Genomic DNA, 20,812 nt, shown 5'->3' with positions numbered 1-20,812 from the left:
AGATTACCTATTAACTATCAAAATTAATTTCTCCAACGGTCTCCCAGAGGAGAATAACTGAAGCTTTTGCCACAAGCACAGTGAGACAGTGAGAAGACACTGTGGTGTTTACAGCCCGATCATGAGCTCCTAGCTACAAAACGAAGCTTAGAGAGTATGGAGCAGCAAAGGAAAACATTTCAGCAGATTCCAGACACGCACGCTCATTATAAAACGCACTGCATGGCTTCCTCCAAGAGACGGAGCTATACCTTTCATGTTCGGATCAATTTTTTTTGATCCAGCAGGGATGGGGGACACACTGGCAACATTGGATGACACAGATCTGTTTGGGGTTCGAGGGGAGCCTCCAGGAACTCTTGGTGATGCATCCTAGGAAAAAAATGGGAAAAGCACAAATATTAAAAATTAAAGTCTTCACAATATTCAAAAACATTCTGCTACTGTCCCCACCTATTCTACTAGCTATTACAACTTATTGATAAAAACGCTAACAATTCCGCCCTCATTACTAGGGAGCACCACAGGCCCACATTTCAGGACAGCCATCACTGCACTGGTAGAAAGGGAGTAATGTACTGGATAGTGAAGTGTAGCTCTAAGCACAAGCTTGGGAGACAGAGCTGGTTTCCCAGTTGCTTGATCAGACAGGTCATGGTGTCCTCCCTAGTCTCCACTCCCATCTATAATGTGGAACTATTATGTAACAGGACTCCTCTGTAAGGATGTATTGAGGGTTTGTAAAAGTACACACACAGCTTGTGTAGTGACGTACAGTGACGTACAGGTATAAAATAAACACTGAAGTGATATCTACATTTCAATGTACTAAAAAGTATAGATTCTTTAAAAACATCTCACAATTGCAGAAGAATTACCAATTGAAGTTTATACTGAAGCATACTGCACTGTGTGTGTGTGCATGTGTGGATGTGTATTTAAGAGAATTACAACAGCATGAGCTGAACATTAACAGTTTTGGCAAGGTTAATAATACTGACCACAGGCCTTCCAGCTGCAGTTGGTGGTTGCTTTGCTAAAAGGGACTGGGGGAAAAAAAGAATTCTAGTTTAGACATTCATAGCTTACATTACTGTCTTTTTAATATACATACATACATATATACATATATATACATATATATATATATATATATATATATATATATATATATATATATAAATACACACACACAGGGTTTATTTTTATTTTTTTAAAGACAAGGTTTCTTTGTGTAGCCCCAGCTATCCTGGAACTCATTCTGTAGACAAGGCTGGCCTCAGAGATCTGCTTGCCTCTGATTCCCAAGTGCTGGGATTAAAGGCATGCACCACCAGCACCTGGTGTATACATCTGTATGCACATTAACCTTAAAAGTAACCATGGGCCAGGCATAGTAATGTATACCTTTAATTTCAGCACTCAGAGGAAGACTCAGATGGATCCTTGTGATTTCCAGGCCAGCCTGGTCTACACAATGAGTGTCAGGCCAGTCAGGGCTACACAGTGAGACCTTGGGTCAAAAATAAATAAATTAGCCAGGGATTGGCCTTTAATCTGGGGAGGCAGAGGCAGGCAGATCTCTCTGAGTTCAAGGCCAGCCTGGTTTACAAAAGGAGTGCTAGGACAGCTAGGGCTGTTACACAGGGAAACCCTGTCTCAAAAAGTCAATAAACAAATAAATAAGGGGCTGGAAAGATGGTTCAGCTGTTAGGAATACTGGTCACTCTTCTAGAGGATCCAGGTTCAATTCCCAGCACCCATATGGTAGCTCACAACCATCCAAACTCCAGTTCTAAGAGATCCTACAGCTCTTTTCTAATCTCTTTGGGCGCTAAATATGCACATGGCACACATACATACACCCAAACAAAACATTCATAGATAGAAAATTTGCTTTAATTAAAATACTTTAGTTTTTAAAAAAGTAAAAGCAGCTGGTGGTGGCATATGCTTTTAATCCCAGCACTTGGGAGGAAGAGGCAGGCGGATCTTTGTGAGTTCAAGGCTAGCCTAGCCTAGTCTTACAGAGTGAGTTCCAGGATAGCCAGGGCTACACAAAGAAACCCTGTCTCACAAAACTAAAAATAAATAAATAAATAAATAAAAATTAAAAGCAATCTCTGGCATGGTGCATGATGGTTAAAAGGGTAAAGTGAAGACATGTGACTCATGACCTAGACTATGGCCAATACCCAGGAGGACCAACCCCCAAAAGTTGTCCTCTCACAACAGAGAAGTAACAGCATGCATGCATACCTCACCCTAACTCATACACATTAAATAAATAAATAATGTGATATAAATTTAAGTACGCTATAGTTATACAGATATGCATATGGCTTGAAGGCAAATTAAATCATCTTTGCATAATTAATTCTACAAAGACCACCTTGAACGTGACTTCATACCTGTAACTTCATAAGAAACACTTGATCATCTTCTGCCATGATCTCCTTCTCATGCACAAACTGAAAGGAGTAAGTTGAAAGAAATGAGTAAGTTGAATAAGTTTGCTAACACCACTAATAACTGTGTGAATCAGACTGAAAGACGGTTCAAGAACTTGGACTTTGCCTCTGCTTACATAGGTGACGCCCAAGTATGGCTGTGTAATTTTGTTAGGTTTATAATGAAAAGCTACACATGGTTGGACAGTGGTAATCCCAGCACACAGGAGGCAGAGACAGGCGGATCTCTGGGAGTTCGAGGCCAGCCTGGTGTACAGAGCAAGTTCTAGGACAGGCTCCAAAGCTACACAGAAAAAAAAAAAAAACAAAGAGAGAGAGGGAGAGAGGGAGGGAGGGAGGGAGGGAGGGAGGAAGGGAGGGAGGGAGGGAGGGAGGGAGGGAGCTAGCTTGCTTTTGTCACTACTTAACAACCCCCACACAAAGACAGATGCCTAAACTGTGAACACTGCAGTTCAATAAGGTTCATGATATGTACCTCACCAGTATTATTTTTTCCTAAAATGCTGCATTAGATTTTTGAGGAGGATTACATACACGAAAATATTCATTTTATGTCATTTCTAGGAACATCTTAATATAAGATGTACACATAAGAAAAGTACCTTCTGGAACCTGATTTAACAATCCTAAAGACTTACCCAAGACTAAAACAAAACGGCAAGTTTTAGCTAGCTATGAGCCAATACAGGCAATCAGTGACTAAGGTCAAGACCCAAGATCCTCAATGGGTAGAGTGGAGGAAACCCCTGCAGTGTTGGCCTGGCAGCCTCCGAAGTCCACAGTCTCCATGTGCTCTAAAGTGCTCAAGATCCACATGTCCACTCACGTGGCTTCCACAGTATGTTAGAAACAGACTCAGTGCTAGTGTCTGCAATCTAAAGATGGAAAAGACTCCTGTCCGGAACCAAGTAGTCAGCTGACATTTGCTGGAACAGGTGCACAGGTAGAGAACAGTCAGTCCCATGACTGCTAAGGAGACCTTCTTCTTCTGTGCCCTTACCACTGCAGGCCAGAAATAGTGCTCAGCTTACCATTTCTATAACTTACCTTTCGGACAGGAGGTTTGGTTATGATGTCTTCAAAATTATCTTCTATTTTCAAGGTTTGAAAATTTTCATGTAATATTCCTATTTTCTTATCATTATCCCATCCTGCTGGACTGGGGAGAAATGCACACAAAACATAACATCATCACTTTTTTCACTTAACCCATGGAACCCTTTGGGGAGTTGAGGGAGCATGGTACTAAGGACTGAACATGTGGCTTCGTGCATGCAGTGTCATTCTCTACCATTACAGCCCCAGGGACCAACTGCAGGACTTCATGCATGCTAGGGAAGCATTCTACCAGCCCCTTCCCGAAAATATGTAAAACCAAGTCCACATTAAATTTTGGGCATCATATACCATAACAGCTGAATAAGCAGATATACCAATAAGGCGCCTGACAGACAAGTTAGTTAAAACAGCAGAGAACTTGTGACGGAATAAAACTGAAGGGCAGTGAGATGCAGGTCCGAGCAGGTTATAAACAAACTATCCCACCCACTTGTCACACAGGCCTCAAGCCCCATCTCCAAACAGAGCACAGAGACTGAGCACAGGAGAAACTGCACTTTGCGCACACTTACATAAACACCGCGTCCTTTTCCACCACCACCGCAGGGATCTTGTAGGGGAACCCGTAGAGCTTCTGGACGATGTATTTATAAACTAGGTCTATGTTCTTGTTCTCCTTTACTGAGGTGTAAATAAGCGCTGCACCATCTAGTCATCTCATTAAGGAAGAACGTGTGATTCATGAAGGTGCCACAAACCATGTTCTCAGCTTAACATGCACATGTATGCACAGTGCCAAGGAGAAAACAGCCATGGTAGCTAATATGATGACACAATAAGCAAGAAGTTCTGAATTATGCAGCACTCAGGAAGGAGAAGCAGGAGGATCAGAAGCTCACAGTCATCGTCAGCTATACAGAGAGTTTAAGGCCATCAGTGATATGTGAGACACTGCCTCAAAAAAAAAAAAAAATTCCAAAGTAAAAAATATTTATGTGCTATAAGTAAAATAAAATAATTCTATATAATTTAGGTTAGAAGCTGGGCGGTGGTGGCACACGCCTTTAAACCCAGCACTCAGGAGGCAGAGGCAGGTAGATCTCTGTGAGTTCAAGGCCAGCCTAAACTCTACAAGAGCTAGTTCCAGGACAGCCAGGGCTACACAGAGAAACCCTGTCTTGAAAACCTAAAGAAAAAATAAATAAAATAAAAAATTTAGTTTAGGAGGGTAGATGCTTCAGAAGCCTAAGAAGTATAAGCAAATTTAACAATACTGATACCACTACCATGTTTAAAGCACATGAAATGTTAGGCATGGCAGCACACACCTGGAATCACAGCACCAAGGAGGCTGAGGCAGAAGGATCATCAGTTTGAAGCCAGCCTGGACCACACAGTGATGCCTTGTCTTAAAAGAGGAATGGGATAGCAGTAGGGGGCTGAAGAGATAGCATCATGGGTAAGAGTGCTTCCTGGGAAAGCAAGAGGACCCAGATTCAAATCCAGCACCTATCTGGATTTAAAAGCTGGATATGTAGTCCCAGCAGTGGGGAGCAGAGCCAGGTGGACCCCAGGAGCCTACTGGCTGGTCAGCCTAACTGGACCAGTAATTTTCAGATTCAGTAAAAAACCCTGTCTCAAAAGATAAGGTGGACAGCAACAAAGAAAGACATCCAGCGTTCTCCATCTGTCACACATACATGGCATGGGCAAATACATAGACCTCCCAACACACACACACAAGCCAAAGAAACAATAAACAACAATAAATAAAGATGTTTGGGAACTTAAAGAGAAGGCTCAGTAGGTAAAAGCTCTTGCTACCAAGCCTGAAGACCTGAGTTCAAATCCTGGGACCCACATGGTGAAAGGAAAGAACCAACTCTTGTAAATTGTCCCCCTACCTTTTATCTAGAAGCCACGGTGGATTAAAGGTCTAAGGAAAAGAGCATGTGACCACTGATAGGCGATCTATTCAGAGTGGCTATTCCAACTTCTACAATCACCTAGAAGGATCACAGTCTAGCACAGGCCACTGTGTTCCTGAAAAAGGAGAGTAGCTAAGTCTAACATGGAATGATGAGAATATTCCCAACTAGGATATTCCTATTGTCTTAGGACATGACTTCAGCCCTACAAACTTCAAATACTGTCAAATATAACTTGGCATAAACAAAATATTAATCTTAAGCAAAAACTTACTGGTATGAATTCTGAATAATTTTGTTCATAATATGAACTGATTTTTAATAATTTAAAAGATTTCTATAAATGAAAAACCTGAGTTGCAATTAAAAGCTTTAAAACAGTCACTGACTTCAGACTGTTATTTTTTTTTTATTTTTTTATTTTTTTTGGTTTTTCGAAACCGGGTTTCTCTGTAGCTTTGGAGCCTGTCCTGGAACTCCCTCTGTAGACCAGGCTGGCCTCGAACTCCCAGAGATCCACCTGCCTCTGCCTCCCGAGTGCTGGGATTAAAGGGTGCGCCACCACCGCCCGGCCTTCAGACTGTTACTGTCAATGAATACACACTCCACCATCTTGACCTCTCACAGGCAGTACTCTCTGGGAACCAACTGGCTATAATCTCTTTGGTAGTGCACAGCGTCTTCCCTGGTTACATTTCTACATTTACACTGTTGTCTTTTCCCCCTAAGCGTACAGCACCCAGTACCCACCCATGTGTTAACCAGGCCGGCTCTGCCTAGCCTCTGAGAGTAACAAAATCAGGCACAGTCAGGGTGGGATGGCTGTAGACAACATTTACATTTTCAATCATAACTTTTTTTTTTAAGGTGCATTGGTGCTTTGCCTGTATGTCTGTCTATACGTGTCGAATCTTGGAATTACAGACAGTTGTGAGCTACCACATGGGTGCTAAGAATCAAACATGGGGGCTGGAGAGATGGCTCAGTGGTTGGGAGCACTGATGGTTCTTCCAGAGGACCCGAGTTCAATTCCCAGCACCCACATGCAGCTCACAACTATATGTAACTCCAGCTCCAAGGGATCTGATACCTTCACAGCAACACATAGTTAAATAAATTTTTAAAAAAAGAATCAAACATGGGTCCTCTAGAAGAAAAGTCAGTGTTCTTAGCCACTGAGTCATCTCTCCAGCCCACAACTGTTTTTTTATTTTGAGACAGTCTCACTATGCTGCCGACCATGCTGTCCTGGAACTCACTAGAATCTGCTGAGATTAAAGGTACGTGTGTATACCTAGCTTTTTTTAATTTTTATGTTCAATCCCAGCACTCGGGAGGCAGAGGCAGGCGGATCTCTGTGAGTTCGAGACCAGCCTGGTCTACAGAGCTAGTTCCAGGACAGGCACCAAAGCTACAGAGAAACCCTGTCTCGAAAAACCAAAAAAAAAAAAAAATTATGTTCACTAGTGTTTTGCCTGCATGTGTGTGTAAGCGCTTATTTTCTTTCTTTCTTTTTTTTAAATAGATTTATTTTATTTATTTGGGGGTGTTTGTTTTTCTATGTAGCCCTGGCTGTCCTTGAACTCACTATGCAGACCAGACTGACGTCAAACTCACAGAGATCCACCTGCCCCAGTCTCCTGTGTAGTGGGATTAAAGTCATCTGCCACTACACCTGGTCCCAGCAAGTTTTTTATTGTTGTCTATTTGTTTTTCAATGATTTATCTATTTTATGTATATGAATGTTATATCTGCATGTACGACTTTATGCCAGAAGAGGGCATCAGACCCCACGATAGATGGTTGTGAGCCACCAAGCAGTTGCTGGGAATCTGAAAGAGCAGCAGGTGAGTGCTCTCAACAGCTGAGTCACCTCTCCAGTCCCCTACCCACTACCTCACCCCTGAAATTTCATTTTTTAATTTTTTTTGGTTTTTCGAGACAGGGTTTCTCTGTGGCTTTGGAGCCTGTCCTGGAACTAGCTCTATAGACCAGGATGGTCTCGAACTCACAGAGATCCGCCTGCCTCTGTCTCCCGAGTGCTGGGATTAAAGGCGTGCGCCACCATCGCCCAGCTTACCCCTGAAATTTTAAAAATAGATTTTTCCATCCTTAACTTGGAATGTTTCAAACTAAGAGGTCTTAGAATATAAGAGTTAGGTAAACATAGTCTGAAAAGTACTTCTGAAAGTACTAAGTAAGGCTCTGTGTAACATACAGAACAAGTTAAAAATGAAAACAAACCAACAGGCTGATCTTGTCCTACCACTCATTAATAAATGGACACAGCTGAGTGTGATCTCTGTGAGTTCAAGGCCAGCCTGGTCCACAAGAGCTAGTTTCAGGAAAGGCTCCAAAGCTACAGAGAAACCTTGTCTCAAAAAAACACACCCCCTCCTTTAATCCCAGCACTCGGGAGGCAGAGACAGGCGGATCTCTGTGAGTTCGAGACCAGCCTGGTCTACAAGCGCTAGTTCCAGGACAGGCTCCAAAACCACAGAGAAACCTTGTCTCGAAAAACCAAAAAAAAAAAAAAAACCACCCCCTAAAAAAGATAGACAGACAGAGAGACAGAAAGCAAGCAAGCAAGAAAGAATAAATGGATACAGTTTTTTTGGGTTTTGCTGCAGGGTTTCAGGATGTGGCCCAGATAGGCCATGAACTCATTATATAGCCCAGGCTAGCCCCAAACTCCATTCTATTGTCTCAGTCTCCTAGGTGTTGGGATTACAGGCATGCTCCACTACGCCGGTCACAGATTTTAATCATGTAAATTGACAAGACTGTCACATTAGAATTTTCCACATATACATATGTATTAGTTGCTTTTCTGCTGCTGTGTGGTAAAACACCAGAAGCAAGACAACTTATAGATGGAGGAGTTTATTCAGCTTACAGTTCCAGAGGGATAACTGCCTGTCATGGCAGGGAGGCATGGCAGCAAGCACGGAGCAGAACTCACATCCTTTACCACAACCACAAAGTAGAGAGAAAGGCTGTGAGTTTTTTAATGCTAAAATCAATCTCTCTATCTATGGCACATACTTATAGGTATCATATATCATTTTAGGTAAACATAAAATACTATGGTTCCCTTCTATATATGTGTTGATTTTATTGGTTAATGAATAAAGCTGCTTTAGCCAATGGCTTAGAAGAGTAAAGTCAGGCATGATTTCTGAACAGAGATATAGAGAGAGAGTAGGCGAAGTCAGAGAGATGCCATAGCTGCCGAAGGAAACACATGCCAGAACTTTACCTGATAAGCCATACATAAAATAGAAATGGGTTAATTCAATATATAAGAACTAGCTAGAAATACTCCTAAGTCATTGGCCAATCAGTATTGTAATTAATATAGTTTCCGTGTGATTTTTTGGGTCTGGGCCTCCAGGAACCAAACGCGCAGTCTCTGGTTACAAAATGGTGCCCACCGACTGGGGCATGGATCCACATAAGACCTAAAAAAAGCTTAAGAAAAAAGAGAGAGAGAGAGAGAGAGAGAGAGAGAGAGAGAGAGAGAGAGAGAGAGAGAGAGAGAGAGCGCTTCTAGACCCACAAAAATGGGAACCAAGCACAACTTCTTGGTTGCCACATTTTTTTTTTTCTCATTTAGGCTCTGTTTGCTGGCTGCAAGCAGAGGCACAGCTTCTTTAAGAGATGGCTTCCTGGTTCATACTGGCATGAATGGCTCTGGCTCTTTTGGGAGTTCCGGCTACAGAGCACTTAAATGGGGTTTGTGAGCAGAGTGTTACAAGTTGCTTAATGGCAACATAGACCCACTGCACCCCTGGAGTTGGGGCAGTGAGCATGGCTCACAGAGGCAGTGAACAAACCTCTGCCATGTTGGAGTGGGAGGAGTAATAGGCAGGGCCCTGAAGTTGGTCCTAACCACAACCACTTCACACTTAAAAAGAAAAATCCTGGTCAGAAAATGATTACAAGCCGGGCGATGGTGGCGCACGCCTTTAATCCCAGCACTCGGGAGGCAGAGGCAGGCGGATCTCTGTGAGTTCGAGACCAGCCTGGTCTACAGAGCTAGTTCCAGGACAGGCTCCAAAGCCACAGAGAAACCCTGTCTCGAAAAACCAAAAAAAAAAAAAAAAAAAAAGAAAATGATTACAGCTGGGCAATAAAGACAGATTCAGACAAAAAGAAACCTCTGAATGGGTCACAATGTGTTTTAAAAATGTAAATAGGCTTGGTAAAGAAAGGACAAAGAGTATAGACAGAAGTACAGACAGTCATAGATTAAAGGAGGAAAGATAATAAAATATTAAAAAGTAATAGAGTAAAAAAATAAGCCATGTAAAGATGGAAAAATATACATAGAATTTGTATTATATATATTATTGTGTTTTCTTTGAATTTTTTGACTGAAAATGAACTAAGTACAAAGAGACATTTTACTATACTGGCTACAAAGCTAAACCAACATTATACATACATACATACATACATACATACACATTCTGCTTTTGTTTCCACAGAAGATGAGCACCTGTGGATTCCTTCCAGGATAATATGGTTTGATGGAACAAGACTCCCCCAAAAGGTCTCCATGAACCCTAAAAATACTTCACTCAACAAACAGCAGGAAGCAGTTTGGAGAAAACAACACCCAAAATCCCAAAATGATTGTTTATAAATGTTTGTATTCATTTAAAGGGGGTATATGATATAGAAATGAATTCTTTACATTGATATGGACTTTGGTTTATTGATATTAATTTAAGGTCAATTTTGTTATATGTATATGTCTCCTCTGGTTTAAGGTATTATATGTTCATGTAGCTAATCTAAAAATGTAATATATAATTAAAAATTACAGATTAATAGTCACTTATAATAGTCAAACTTGTAGTCATGTTAGTTAAGTTTTCTAGATGTACAGAGATATATTTCAAATGGGTAGGTATTCTTCAAAACAAAGACCTACAGAATATGGCATTTAAAATATTTTAGGAATTTAGGACTTTTTTCAATAGTGAGACTTGTCTGCTTCTGGCAGCACCAATTACTTCAGAGAAGTTGATGGGCATCAAAAAAACCTGTTATGGAATTTGCCTTCAATGTGCCTGCACCACTTTATGGTATACTGTATGAACTGGACATGCAGGACCCACAGAAAAGTGACTACTGAACATTTCCAAAAGATGGGATGGTCCTTCAGGTTCCTGCTTCACAGAAGAAACTGACAGACATTCTGCAGGACACAGGAGAAAGCAACTGATAAACTTTGCCATTACAAGGCAGAAGAGATCTTCATATTCCCTGCTTCATGGAAAAGTTTGCTGGATACTATGAGCCAGTAGGCTGAAGATGGATGCCCCAACATTACAGAAGAACTTTGGGTAACTGTCCAGGCAGCAAGATGTCTTTGTTAATTCTAGAACTTTGGAAGTTGCTTATAATGCACTTTCCATTTACTTAGGTAATATTATATCCTTCTGGGCTCTTTGAAGAATTGAAGACAAATATAGTTATTTTCCTTAGTTATGATAAAATGTAAATTAGATATGAAATTCTAGACTCATAAAGAAACATTGTAATTGGAATTCTTGCTTAATACCTATTTTATTATATGTAATTTTGCTATGTTAAAGTTAAAACCTTCCTTTCTATTTATACAGAAAAGGGAAGAGATACGGCATGTCCTTCTAAACATGTGTTGCTTTTATTGGATAATGAATAAAGCTATTTTGGCCAATGGCTTAGCAGAGTAAAGCTAGGTGGAAAATCCAAACAGAGATATATAGAGAGAATAGGCAGAGTCAGAGAGACACCATGTAGCTGCCGAAGGAGACAGATGTCAGAACCTTACCCGGTAAGCCACAGCCTTGTGGAGATACACAGAATAATAGAAATGGGTTAGTTCAAGATGTAAGATCTTCAAATACATGAGCCTATGGGGGACAGTCTCATTCAAACCATCACAACCTGATTAACTATTTTTCTTAAGCACAATTTTTTAAATATGGCAAATTAATATTACATATTTCAGGGTTTATTTTTTTTTTTGTTTTGTTTGCTTGCTTTTTGCTGACACAGGATTTCTCTGTAGTTTTGGAGCCTGTCCTGGAACTCGCTCTGTAGATCAGGTTGGTGTTGGGGGAAGCTGCGGACTGTGTTCCTGCCGCCCCAGCTCCTGGTCGCCTAGCTAGCTTATGCCCCAAAATAACAACACACAAACTGTATTCTTTTAAACACTGCTTGGCCCATTAGCTCTAGCCCTTACTGGCTAATTCTCATATCCTGATCAACCCATCTCAAATAATCTGTGTAGCATCAGTCTTACCGGGAAAGATTCAGCATGTCCGACCTGGCAGTTTGCTTCATTGCGTCTGCTCTGGAGAGGAGCGGCATCGCGTCTGTCCCAGAGAGGAGAGGAAATGGCATCTGAGCTCACTTCCTCTTCCTCCCCACATTCTGTTCTGTTTACTCCACCCACCTATGTTATAACCTATGAGGGCCAAGCAGTTTCTTTATTATTTAACCAATGACCTTCCTCCATCAGGTTGGCCTTGAACTCACAGAGATCTGCCTGCCTGTCTCCCAAGTGCTGGGATTACAAGTGTGTGCCACCACCGCCTGGCACATATTTCAATTCCTGGTTTCACATGTTACAGAGCAGGCAAGAGCCATTAGCTGTATCCCTCTTCCCAACCATTTCCCCAAATTTTTAATGAACCATCTCTTTAGTGTGCTACTACGAACAAAATGAGGCTTCTGGAATGACCCTCTTTTCTTCAGCTCACATGGACTGACTTTAGCAAAACAATGTGTCTGTTTAAAACAAACAAAACTGTAGGTGCTGATCCATAATAGTTTTCACCAGGAGATGCATTTTCTGAAAAGGTTCTACCAAGAGCTGAGTGTAAAGTACAGTCCATAATCCCAACACTTAGAGGCTGACACAGGACGCTCTTGAGTTCTCTGCAAGGCTAGGCTATACAGTCTGCCTCAACACACACACACACACACACACACACACACACACACACACCAAAACTCGAGAGAAAAGCAGCCAGCTCCCCATACCCCAGCCTGCAGCTGTCCTGTTCACTCTCACAGGACACCTTTTGTGCCCTTCTCCCAAGATAGAGACTTGAGAACAAACCTGCTCAGAACCAGCCTTGAATAAGTCTGCTTTTCCCCATTTACTTTCATCTCCATCTTCCATGTTTTCAACAAAGCAGAGAGAGAGCAGCACAAACCTAATACTCTAGTTAAACAGCACCTCAGAATGCCCACATGGAAGTGACCTGGCAAGTGGACAGGTGGGCTATACTCACAGACTTTCTAAAGTCCTCAGGATTGTTCTGCTTGGTGGGGCACTGCTAAAGGATACACTGTAAACAGAACTTGCGGATGTGGGACTGGATAAAATCGAAGTGTTCATCTCGGTAGTCATGCTCTTTCTCCAATACACTAATGGCATCACACTGTGGAGATAAAGCAATCATAAGATGGTATTGCAGTAACTTTAAACACTGAAATACAATAGGATAATTTAAAAAACCAAACAGTTCAATTTTGGATAAGAAAACATAACAAGTTAGCAATACCTATGGTAACTGACTAGCAGGACCAGGAATACCAACAGAGATATCCTTAACAGTACTGGCTTCTGTGTTATCCATCTGGCCAGGATGCGCCAGGCAGTTTCAGTACATGAAAGAATGAAGACCAACAGACTTGTGTCCAGTGGTCACATTTGCCATTCAGCCACCAATCTCCTAAAATGAATGGATTCTACAGAACACAGCTGTGTATTCCCTTGGCCTGTGGCCCTCATCTCTTTTTCTGGTGCTTCAAACACCTCTTCACAGGTTCACCATAACAAAGCAAGCCTGGTTGTGAAACACCGCCTGCAATAACAAAATTAACTGCTGTAGAAAAACACTACGGACACTACAAAGAGGCATGTTCAAACACCATGACATACAAATAATTTCATTGAAACCCTTCCAAACTGAAAGTGTAGAATATATATATATATAAAAACACTGTATATTGTTAATTATTATATGCAATATTAGTATATAGTCAAAATTTCATATATAGATTTGTTACACACATACATTACGAAAGTCTTCCTATTTAATCATGAATACCGGCTTGCCCAGTTTATATACTACTGAGTGACATTTCAAATAATTAAAAACACTTTATTGTGCCTTTAATCCCAGCACTTGGGAGGCAGAGGCAGGCGGATCTCTGAGTTCGAGGCCAGCCTGGTCTACAAGAGCTAGTTCCGGGACAGGCACCAAAGCTACAGAGAAACCCTGCCTCGAAAAACCAAAAAAAAAAAAAAACCACTTTATTGTACTGTTGACATACTGGTGAAGTATGGCAATTTAGTAAATAGCTTTTAACCTAAACAAGGGACTGGAGATGTAGCTCGGTGGTAGAGTATGTGTGAAATCCTGGATTTGGCTCCCAGCATCCTCTCACTCCTTAAAAAGGGTTAACTGAGCATGGCATGGTAGTGCACTGTACTTCAGAAAATTTTTTTTTTGGGGGGGTTTTCGAGACAGGGTTTCTCTGTGGTTTTGGAGCCTGTCCTGGAACTAGCTCTTGTAGACCAGGCTGGTCTCGAACTCACAGAGATCTGCCTGCCTCTGCCTCCCGAGTGCTGGGATTAAGGCGTGCGCCACCACCGCCCGGCTACTTCATAAAATCTTAAGACATCATCAGGTATACTTAGTGTATGAGCTTTAAAAACGTGTAGGGAGGAAACAAAACAAGAAGTATAAGAGCACTAAGAGTGTGGAAATGTTGACTCAATGCATCAGCATAAAGAATGACAATGCAGAGGCTGCAGAAGTGGTTCAGTAGGTGGCACTTGCCAGTAAACCTGACACCAGGTATTCTATCTCAAGTCCCAAATGATGGAAGGAGAGAGAGGCTGCCCACAAATTGTCCTCTGACCTCCACTTGGTCACTACAGAAAAACTCACACATAAAACACAAATGTTTTTTATGAACTAAGTTGTATGTAGTTCTAAAACACTGATGTATTTGCCAATAACAAGCTGTCAAACAAACACAAACTACACACAGATTTCAGTGTATGTAAAAGGATGTAACAAGGTATTACACCAAAATCACCACGTGAAAAGAAGACAACAGGCTTTAACTCATTTAAATACTCCCGCCCTACTCCTCAATTACTGATAATTTTTGTAAAATTTAAAATAAAATTTAAGCCAGATCTTTAGGGGTTTCTTGTTTTGTTTTTTTAATCATTTTTATCCCAAAATGAGCAGATGTCTGTACTTTCTTCTCATTACATGCACCTTTTCCATAAAATAAAAAGCAGGAATAAGCCGGGTGGTGTTGGTGGCACACACCTTTAATCCCAGCACTTGGGAGGCAGAGGCAGGCAGATCTCTGTGAGTTCAAGGCCAGCCTGGTCTATAAGAGCTAGCTCCAGGACAGGCTCCAAAGCTACAGAGAAATCCTGTCCACACCCCCGCCCCCCAAAAAAGAAGGAATAATTTTAGGCCTATAGGATTATGTTAGTTCTAGGAGTGGAGCTCAAAGGCAGAATATTTGCCTAGCATATACAAGGCCCCGTGTTTTGATGGAATGGAACAGGCCAGTTTATGTCCTGACACTTTCTCAACTATTCCATAATGGACAAATAGTAAAAACACATTACTTAGGAACAAGTGGAAAAAAAAATGAGCTTGGCAGTTAAGTTATGCTTCAAAAGAAGTATTGTTGGGGAATATTATTTTAAGGTGTGTGATTTTTGTTTATGCTGCATTTGTTTAATTCTGTGAAGTGAAGTTGTGATTCTTTGTGTGACTAAAACACTTGATTGATCTAATAAAGAGCTGAATGGCAAATAGCGAGGCAGGAGCAAGGATGGGGGTGGGGGCTGGCAGGCAGAGAGTATAAACAGGAGAACTGAGAAAGAGGAGGAACAAAGAGAGAACAAGAAGAGGATGTCAGGGAACAGCCAGCCAGCCAGCCACGGAGTAAAAAGAAAAGTAAGACATACAGAGGTAAGAAAAGGAAAAACCCCAGAGGCAAAAGGTAGTTCGGATAATTTAAGAAAAGATGGCAAAAAAACAAGTCAAGCTAAGGCAGGGTATTCCTAACTAAGAGAATAAGCCCCTGTGTGTGATTTTATTTGGGAGTTGTGTGGTGGGTCCCTAAAAAAGCCGAAAGAGTTAAATCTTGCACAACAAAGTATCTTTTCATAACAAAACACATTCAGTAAAAAGAACTAAGCTACAGAGAAACCCTTTCTTGAAAAACCAAAACACAGCTGGGCGGTGGTGGCCCACGCCTTTAATCCCAGCACTTGGGAGGCAGAGGCAGGCGGATCTCTGTGAGTTTGAGACCAGCCTGGTCTACAAGAGCTAGTTCCAGGACAGGCTCCAAAACCACAGAGAAACCCTGTCTCGAAAAAAAAAAAAAAAGAAGTTCAACCATGAACAGTCTATTTAAAATACCATTTTCGTTCAAGAAACCTGTTTCAGACCTCGAGCACCTCATTAGCATAGTAGTACTCGCTTGTGGTTCCACTGCCTGGAGGCCAGGACCTGAAGAAAATGAATCTGACACGAGACCCTGTCATCTAGACACCCCAAAAACAAAACGGCCGCACACTCTGCGAGACTCCCAGGAAGCACACTAACCTTCGTGCAGACGACGAGCACCGGGAGGCCCAGGTTGTGTGTGAGTGTGTCTGCACCCAGGGGGAGGACAACACTGTCATCTCTGTCCTCCTGTGCGGCTGTGGCTCTTCGCTGAGGGGAAGCCGGGAAGTCTTCTCCTGGCTCCACGTACTCTTGGAAGTCTCTAATCACTGCAAGTCCAAGTAAGCATAGTTTAGGAATAGCACTATGTGAGCCTCCACTATTTCTGCCACAATCTAAATCTATTTTTTCTAGGCTTAGATACCATCTTAGACAGGAGAAGAAACAAAAAAATGACTTTAGAAGAGCTATGTATACAAAAGAAAGTACACAAAGAGTAGCCCACATTGCTGGTTTTACAGCACAGTTCCACAATGGTGGCTGGCTCTACACAGTGAGGTTCCATGAAGGGTTAGTTAGTTGTATAAGACGTGGGAGGCCGGAGAGATGACTCAGTGGTAAAGGTACCTGTGGCCAAGCCTGATGACTGAAATTGATACCTGTGCCCCACGGAGTGGAAGGAGAGAACCAACTCCAGCAAACTGTTCTCTCACCCCACATGCAGTTGCACCTGGATCCACACACACAAATAAAAAATTACAATTTATTGTGTTTAGTGCGTATCCTGCATACACTCTCCACATGTGTGCATTGCATGCACACACAGACACACCAGAGAGCTTTGGCCCTCCGCCTTCTCTAAAGGAAGCATACTGCAGAATTAGAGAAAACTAAATATAGAAGGAAAAGAATCTACAACTTAAGCATAGTGCTGGCGCTGGAGAGATGGTTCAGCACTTAAGAGCATTGGCTGCTCTTCTGGAGGACCTGGTTTCAATTCCCAGCATCCACAAGGTGACTAACAGTCATTTGTAACTTAGGTTGCAGGGGACCTAATGCCCTCTTCTGGTCTTCATGGGCATTCTGCACATGATACAAAGATAGACATGCATGCAAAACACTCATACACATAAAATAAATAAAACATCCTGCTTCTGCCTACAGAGTGCTGGGATTACAGGCGTGAGCCACCACATTCAGGTGGGTACTTCTTTCCCTTGTGAAAGGTTTTCCCTATGTAGCTAGGACTGGCCTGGAATCCACCTCAACCTCCTAAGTGTCAGGATCATAGGTGAGCAACCATGCCCTGCAAGAATACATACCTTAATCAAGTATGTCCACAATTCCTTGCCTGCTTTGGAGTTTTTAACAGCAGCTAGTGATATGCCTATGTTGAAAAAGCACTTGTTGGGCAAGCATGAGGACCTGAGTTCAAATCTCTACCACTAAAAGCTAGGCCCAGTGGTATATACTTATAATCCAAGCACTGGGAACGCAGAGTCAAGCTGTTGTAGCCAGCTAGTCAAGCTGAAGACGTGAGCTCTGGGTTCAGCAAGGATCCTATCTCAAAACCTAAGGTGGAGAGGATAGAAAGATGCTCAGTGTCTAACAGCACATACTGCTCTTGCAGAATCTGGTTCTCAGCACCATGGGCAGCTCACACTGTTCTAAATCCAGCTCTAGGGCATCCAAAGTCTTCCCCTGGACTTTGTAAGGATCTGCACTCACAGGTGCACATTTCTTACAAAACATAAATGAAATTAAAAATAATGGGGATCTATATGCACATGTCCACACAAACTCATACATAAAACACACAAGAGTGTGAACCAGAAGCAAACATTGGATTAGGGTGGGGAGGGAAACGACTCTGTGGGCAACGATCATCGATGAAAGAAAACTGCAGTTTAAAATCCTTTAAGGCAGTCAGGTGTGGTAGTACATGCCTGTAATCTCAGCATTGGGGAAGAAAAGCAGGAAGAATTCAAGTTTGAGTCCAGCCTAAGATACAAAGGGAGACACTGTACAAAACAAACAAACATATATATATATAACATAAAAATTCAAACATAACACATATAAGAGTGTGAACCAGAAGCAGAGATCCATGGTTCTAGCACAAGCTTGAACTAGGGGGCAAGGGGAAATGATCTACAGGCAAAAGACACACACACACTTTACTCTATAAATAACAAAATCAGCTTATTATTTATGTTAACATTTTGTCACATTAACAAAGTTGGTAAGACTACTAGTCACAAAACGGTTGGAAGTAAGAGAGCAACTAAAGAAAGGTTCACATTTTTATACATAAAAATGACCTTTGAAAATGAATACACATAGTCATTTGGCAAGAATAAAACACACTTCTTACCAAAGAATTTACTATTATGTCTATTAAATATTAAAACGCAACGCATCATTCAAGTTGAATTTCAAAATGATAGTCATACTATATTTCCTTCACTGAATTTTGTTTGTAGAAAAAAAACAATCAGAATGATTTTTTATAGTCAGCTAACACATCTCAACTGGAAGCCCACGTTAGTATTTCTTGTCACTCACATTTCTGCTCCATTTCTTTCATCTCTTCAGGGGGTATTTTCAGCTTGTCAACGTGTTCTCTCACCACGCTTGCCCATTTCTGTAAGGAATCCAAAGCAGTCCAAGGCTTTGACATATCTACAGCCAGTATAACCAGAGTGTCCTTCAAAGAAAGGGCATCCAGGGAGAACTTGAGTAGCCCTTTGTGATACAGGTCTCCATCCAAGATCCACACATTACATCTTGTTTGATCTACAAAGACAAAAGAACCCATATTGTTTCTTTTAGCAGCTCTGCTAAGTCATTTAATTATCCACAATGATGTCTGTTATCATTGCTAAAGTTTAACTATCTGGGTCAATGACAATTCAGAAAGGCCTAAAATGATGCTCGCAGGCGGCTGTAGGACAGAGCACCTCCTCTCTATTTCCTATTCCTTAATCAAGGCCAAGACATTAAATACCGTTTACATTTCACCATCAGCAGACAGAACTGTACAGACTCAAGAAATTACACACACAAAAAGGACAGTGCCCTATAGAAGAAAAGAAAGCTGAACAAATGAAAACAACTTTGGGGACAATTACACTATTATAGGAAAATGAGGAAAAGGTGAAAAGAGGTGGGCAAAATAATCACCATACTTCAGGAAAAACAACTTCAAAACAGATTTTTTGAGAATGGCGAGAGGGTTCATATCCCACATAAGAACACTGTAAGATGCTTAGAACCACATAATCTGAAGCCCAACTTCACGTGATTAGATGGCTATACATAACTATTCATTGACCGAAGCAACATCCCAGATATCTGCTGAACAATGACAAACTGGAAAAGAACCAACTGCAGAAGAGAACAGCAGGGTCCCTCAAAGTTGACTTCATGAAGCCAGTGTCACAGACAAGTCACACTTACCATCCCTGTCTTCATCATGTACACTTAAGTACAAATACTCCAGTCCTCTTCCTTTCTTGTACTCCTCTATTCCCTGAAGTTTTCTTATTAAGCTTGTTTTTCCAGCTCCATCTTCACCTAGATAGACACATTTTTAAAAAAGAAAAGAAAAAGTCTGTTTTCATTCTAATATGGACCAAGGACACTTTCTGGCACCATGTAAAAAGCCAGCTCAAGTGGCATCAGGCACAAAGTAATCTGAAGAAGACAGATGGGCACGGCACTATTAAAGACAATGTCTCCACACCAGACTTCCTTCTCACTACTGTTGTAACTCTTGTTGAATCTTGTTCCATCCTGCTACAAAGAGTGTCTTCTGGGGGACAGAGTGACAAAGTGGGATGCCACGGCTTCAGGAAATGCCAATTTGCATCATCCTACTTTAATCTATAAGGAACAAAGGGCTCCCTCTTAACCTTCAGTCTGAAGAATCTTAGCGATATAGAGACACCTTCTTTGTTTGGTTAAAGACCAGAGTACAGGCAAGTCTACAAAGTATACCACAAACTACAGAGTGCAATGATGGTAACAGAACCACCACTCTCTGTTTGGATTTTAAAAAAATATTTACTTTAAAATGTATGTGTGTGTGGTCTATGTTCACGAGTACAGGTATCTGGAGACCAGAGAATCTGCTTTCCCTGGACATGGAGCTACACATGTTGGACCACCCAACCGGGAACAGGGAAACAAACACAGATTCTCAGCAAGAGTAGATATGCTCTAAACCTATGAGCCATTCCTTCAGTACTCTCCACCCCTTCTTTTTTGAGAAAACATCTCACTGTGTAGCCCAGGTTGGTCTCTAACTCAAGACCTGCTTGCCTGTCTCAACTGGGACAACAGGAATCCTACCACTCTTGACCTGGGAGTGGCCTGATCTGAATCATGCCCACATTGACTTATTCAACAGGTCAGGCCAGGGAACTGGGTTCAATTATTAACCATGAGACATGGGGTTGAGAGAGCAGAGAAGGGATAGTAAGTTGGGCAAAAGAAAAGAAAAGAAGGAAGGTAGAACAGACAAAAGTAGGAAATAGCCTTAAAAATATTAATGACAGGAAAGTGTATGATTTAAACTTAGTAAATATAGAAAGTTTAAGAACTGGGATGTGACTTAGTTGATAGAGTCTTGTCTAGCATATACAAATCCCTGGGTTTCCCTCCAGCACCACTGTAGTATTTGAATGGAATTGCCCCCCCCCCATAAGCTCATAGGGAATGGCTTTGTTAGAGTAGGTATGGCTTTGTTAAAGGAGGTGTGTCACTGTGGGATTGGGCTTTGAGGTCTCCTATGCTCAAGCTACCCTTAGTGTGACACTCAGACTACTTCCTTTTACCTGCAGGTCAAGATGTAGG

General features: G+C 41.6%; 1 protein-coding gene across 1 annotated transcript in view; it reads right to left on the bottom strand.

Annotated features, from left to right (window-relative positions):
- Positions 1–20,812, bottom strand: part of Dync1li1 (dynein cytoplasmic 1 light intermediate chain 1) — a 41,644-nt gene that overhangs the window by 3,710 nt on the left and 17,122 nt on the right. The window contains exons 3-11 of the mRNA XM_057768778.1: positions 19,415–19,531; positions 18,521–18,751; positions 16,115–16,284; positions 12,811–12,904; positions 4,103–4,238; positions 3,519–3,630; positions 2,412–2,471; positions 1,002–1,046; positions 252–372 (exon numbers count right to left, since the gene is read on the bottom strand). Of these exons, the coding sequence (XP_057624761.1) occupies positions 252–372; positions 1,002–1,046; positions 2,412–2,471; positions 3,519–3,630; positions 4,103–4,238; positions 12,811–12,904; positions 16,115–16,284; positions 18,521–18,751; positions 19,415–19,531 (1,086 nt within the window). The remainder of the gene's footprint in view (positions 1–251; positions 373–1,001; positions 1,047–2,411; positions 2,472–3,518; positions 3,631–4,102; positions 4,239–12,810; positions 12,905–16,114; positions 16,285–18,520; positions 18,752–19,414; positions 19,532–20,812) is intronic.

The sequence above is a fragment of the Chionomys nivalis genome, chromosome 4 (genome assembly GCF_950005125.1).
Source record: "Chionomys nivalis chromosome 4, mChiNiv1.1, whole genome shotgun sequence".
Lineage (NCBI taxonomy): Eukaryota > Metazoa > Chordata > Mammalia > Rodentia > Cricetidae > Chionomys > Chionomys nivalis.
Note: the sequence above shows the minus strand (reverse complement) of the source record. Positions and strands in the feature narration are given on the sequence as shown.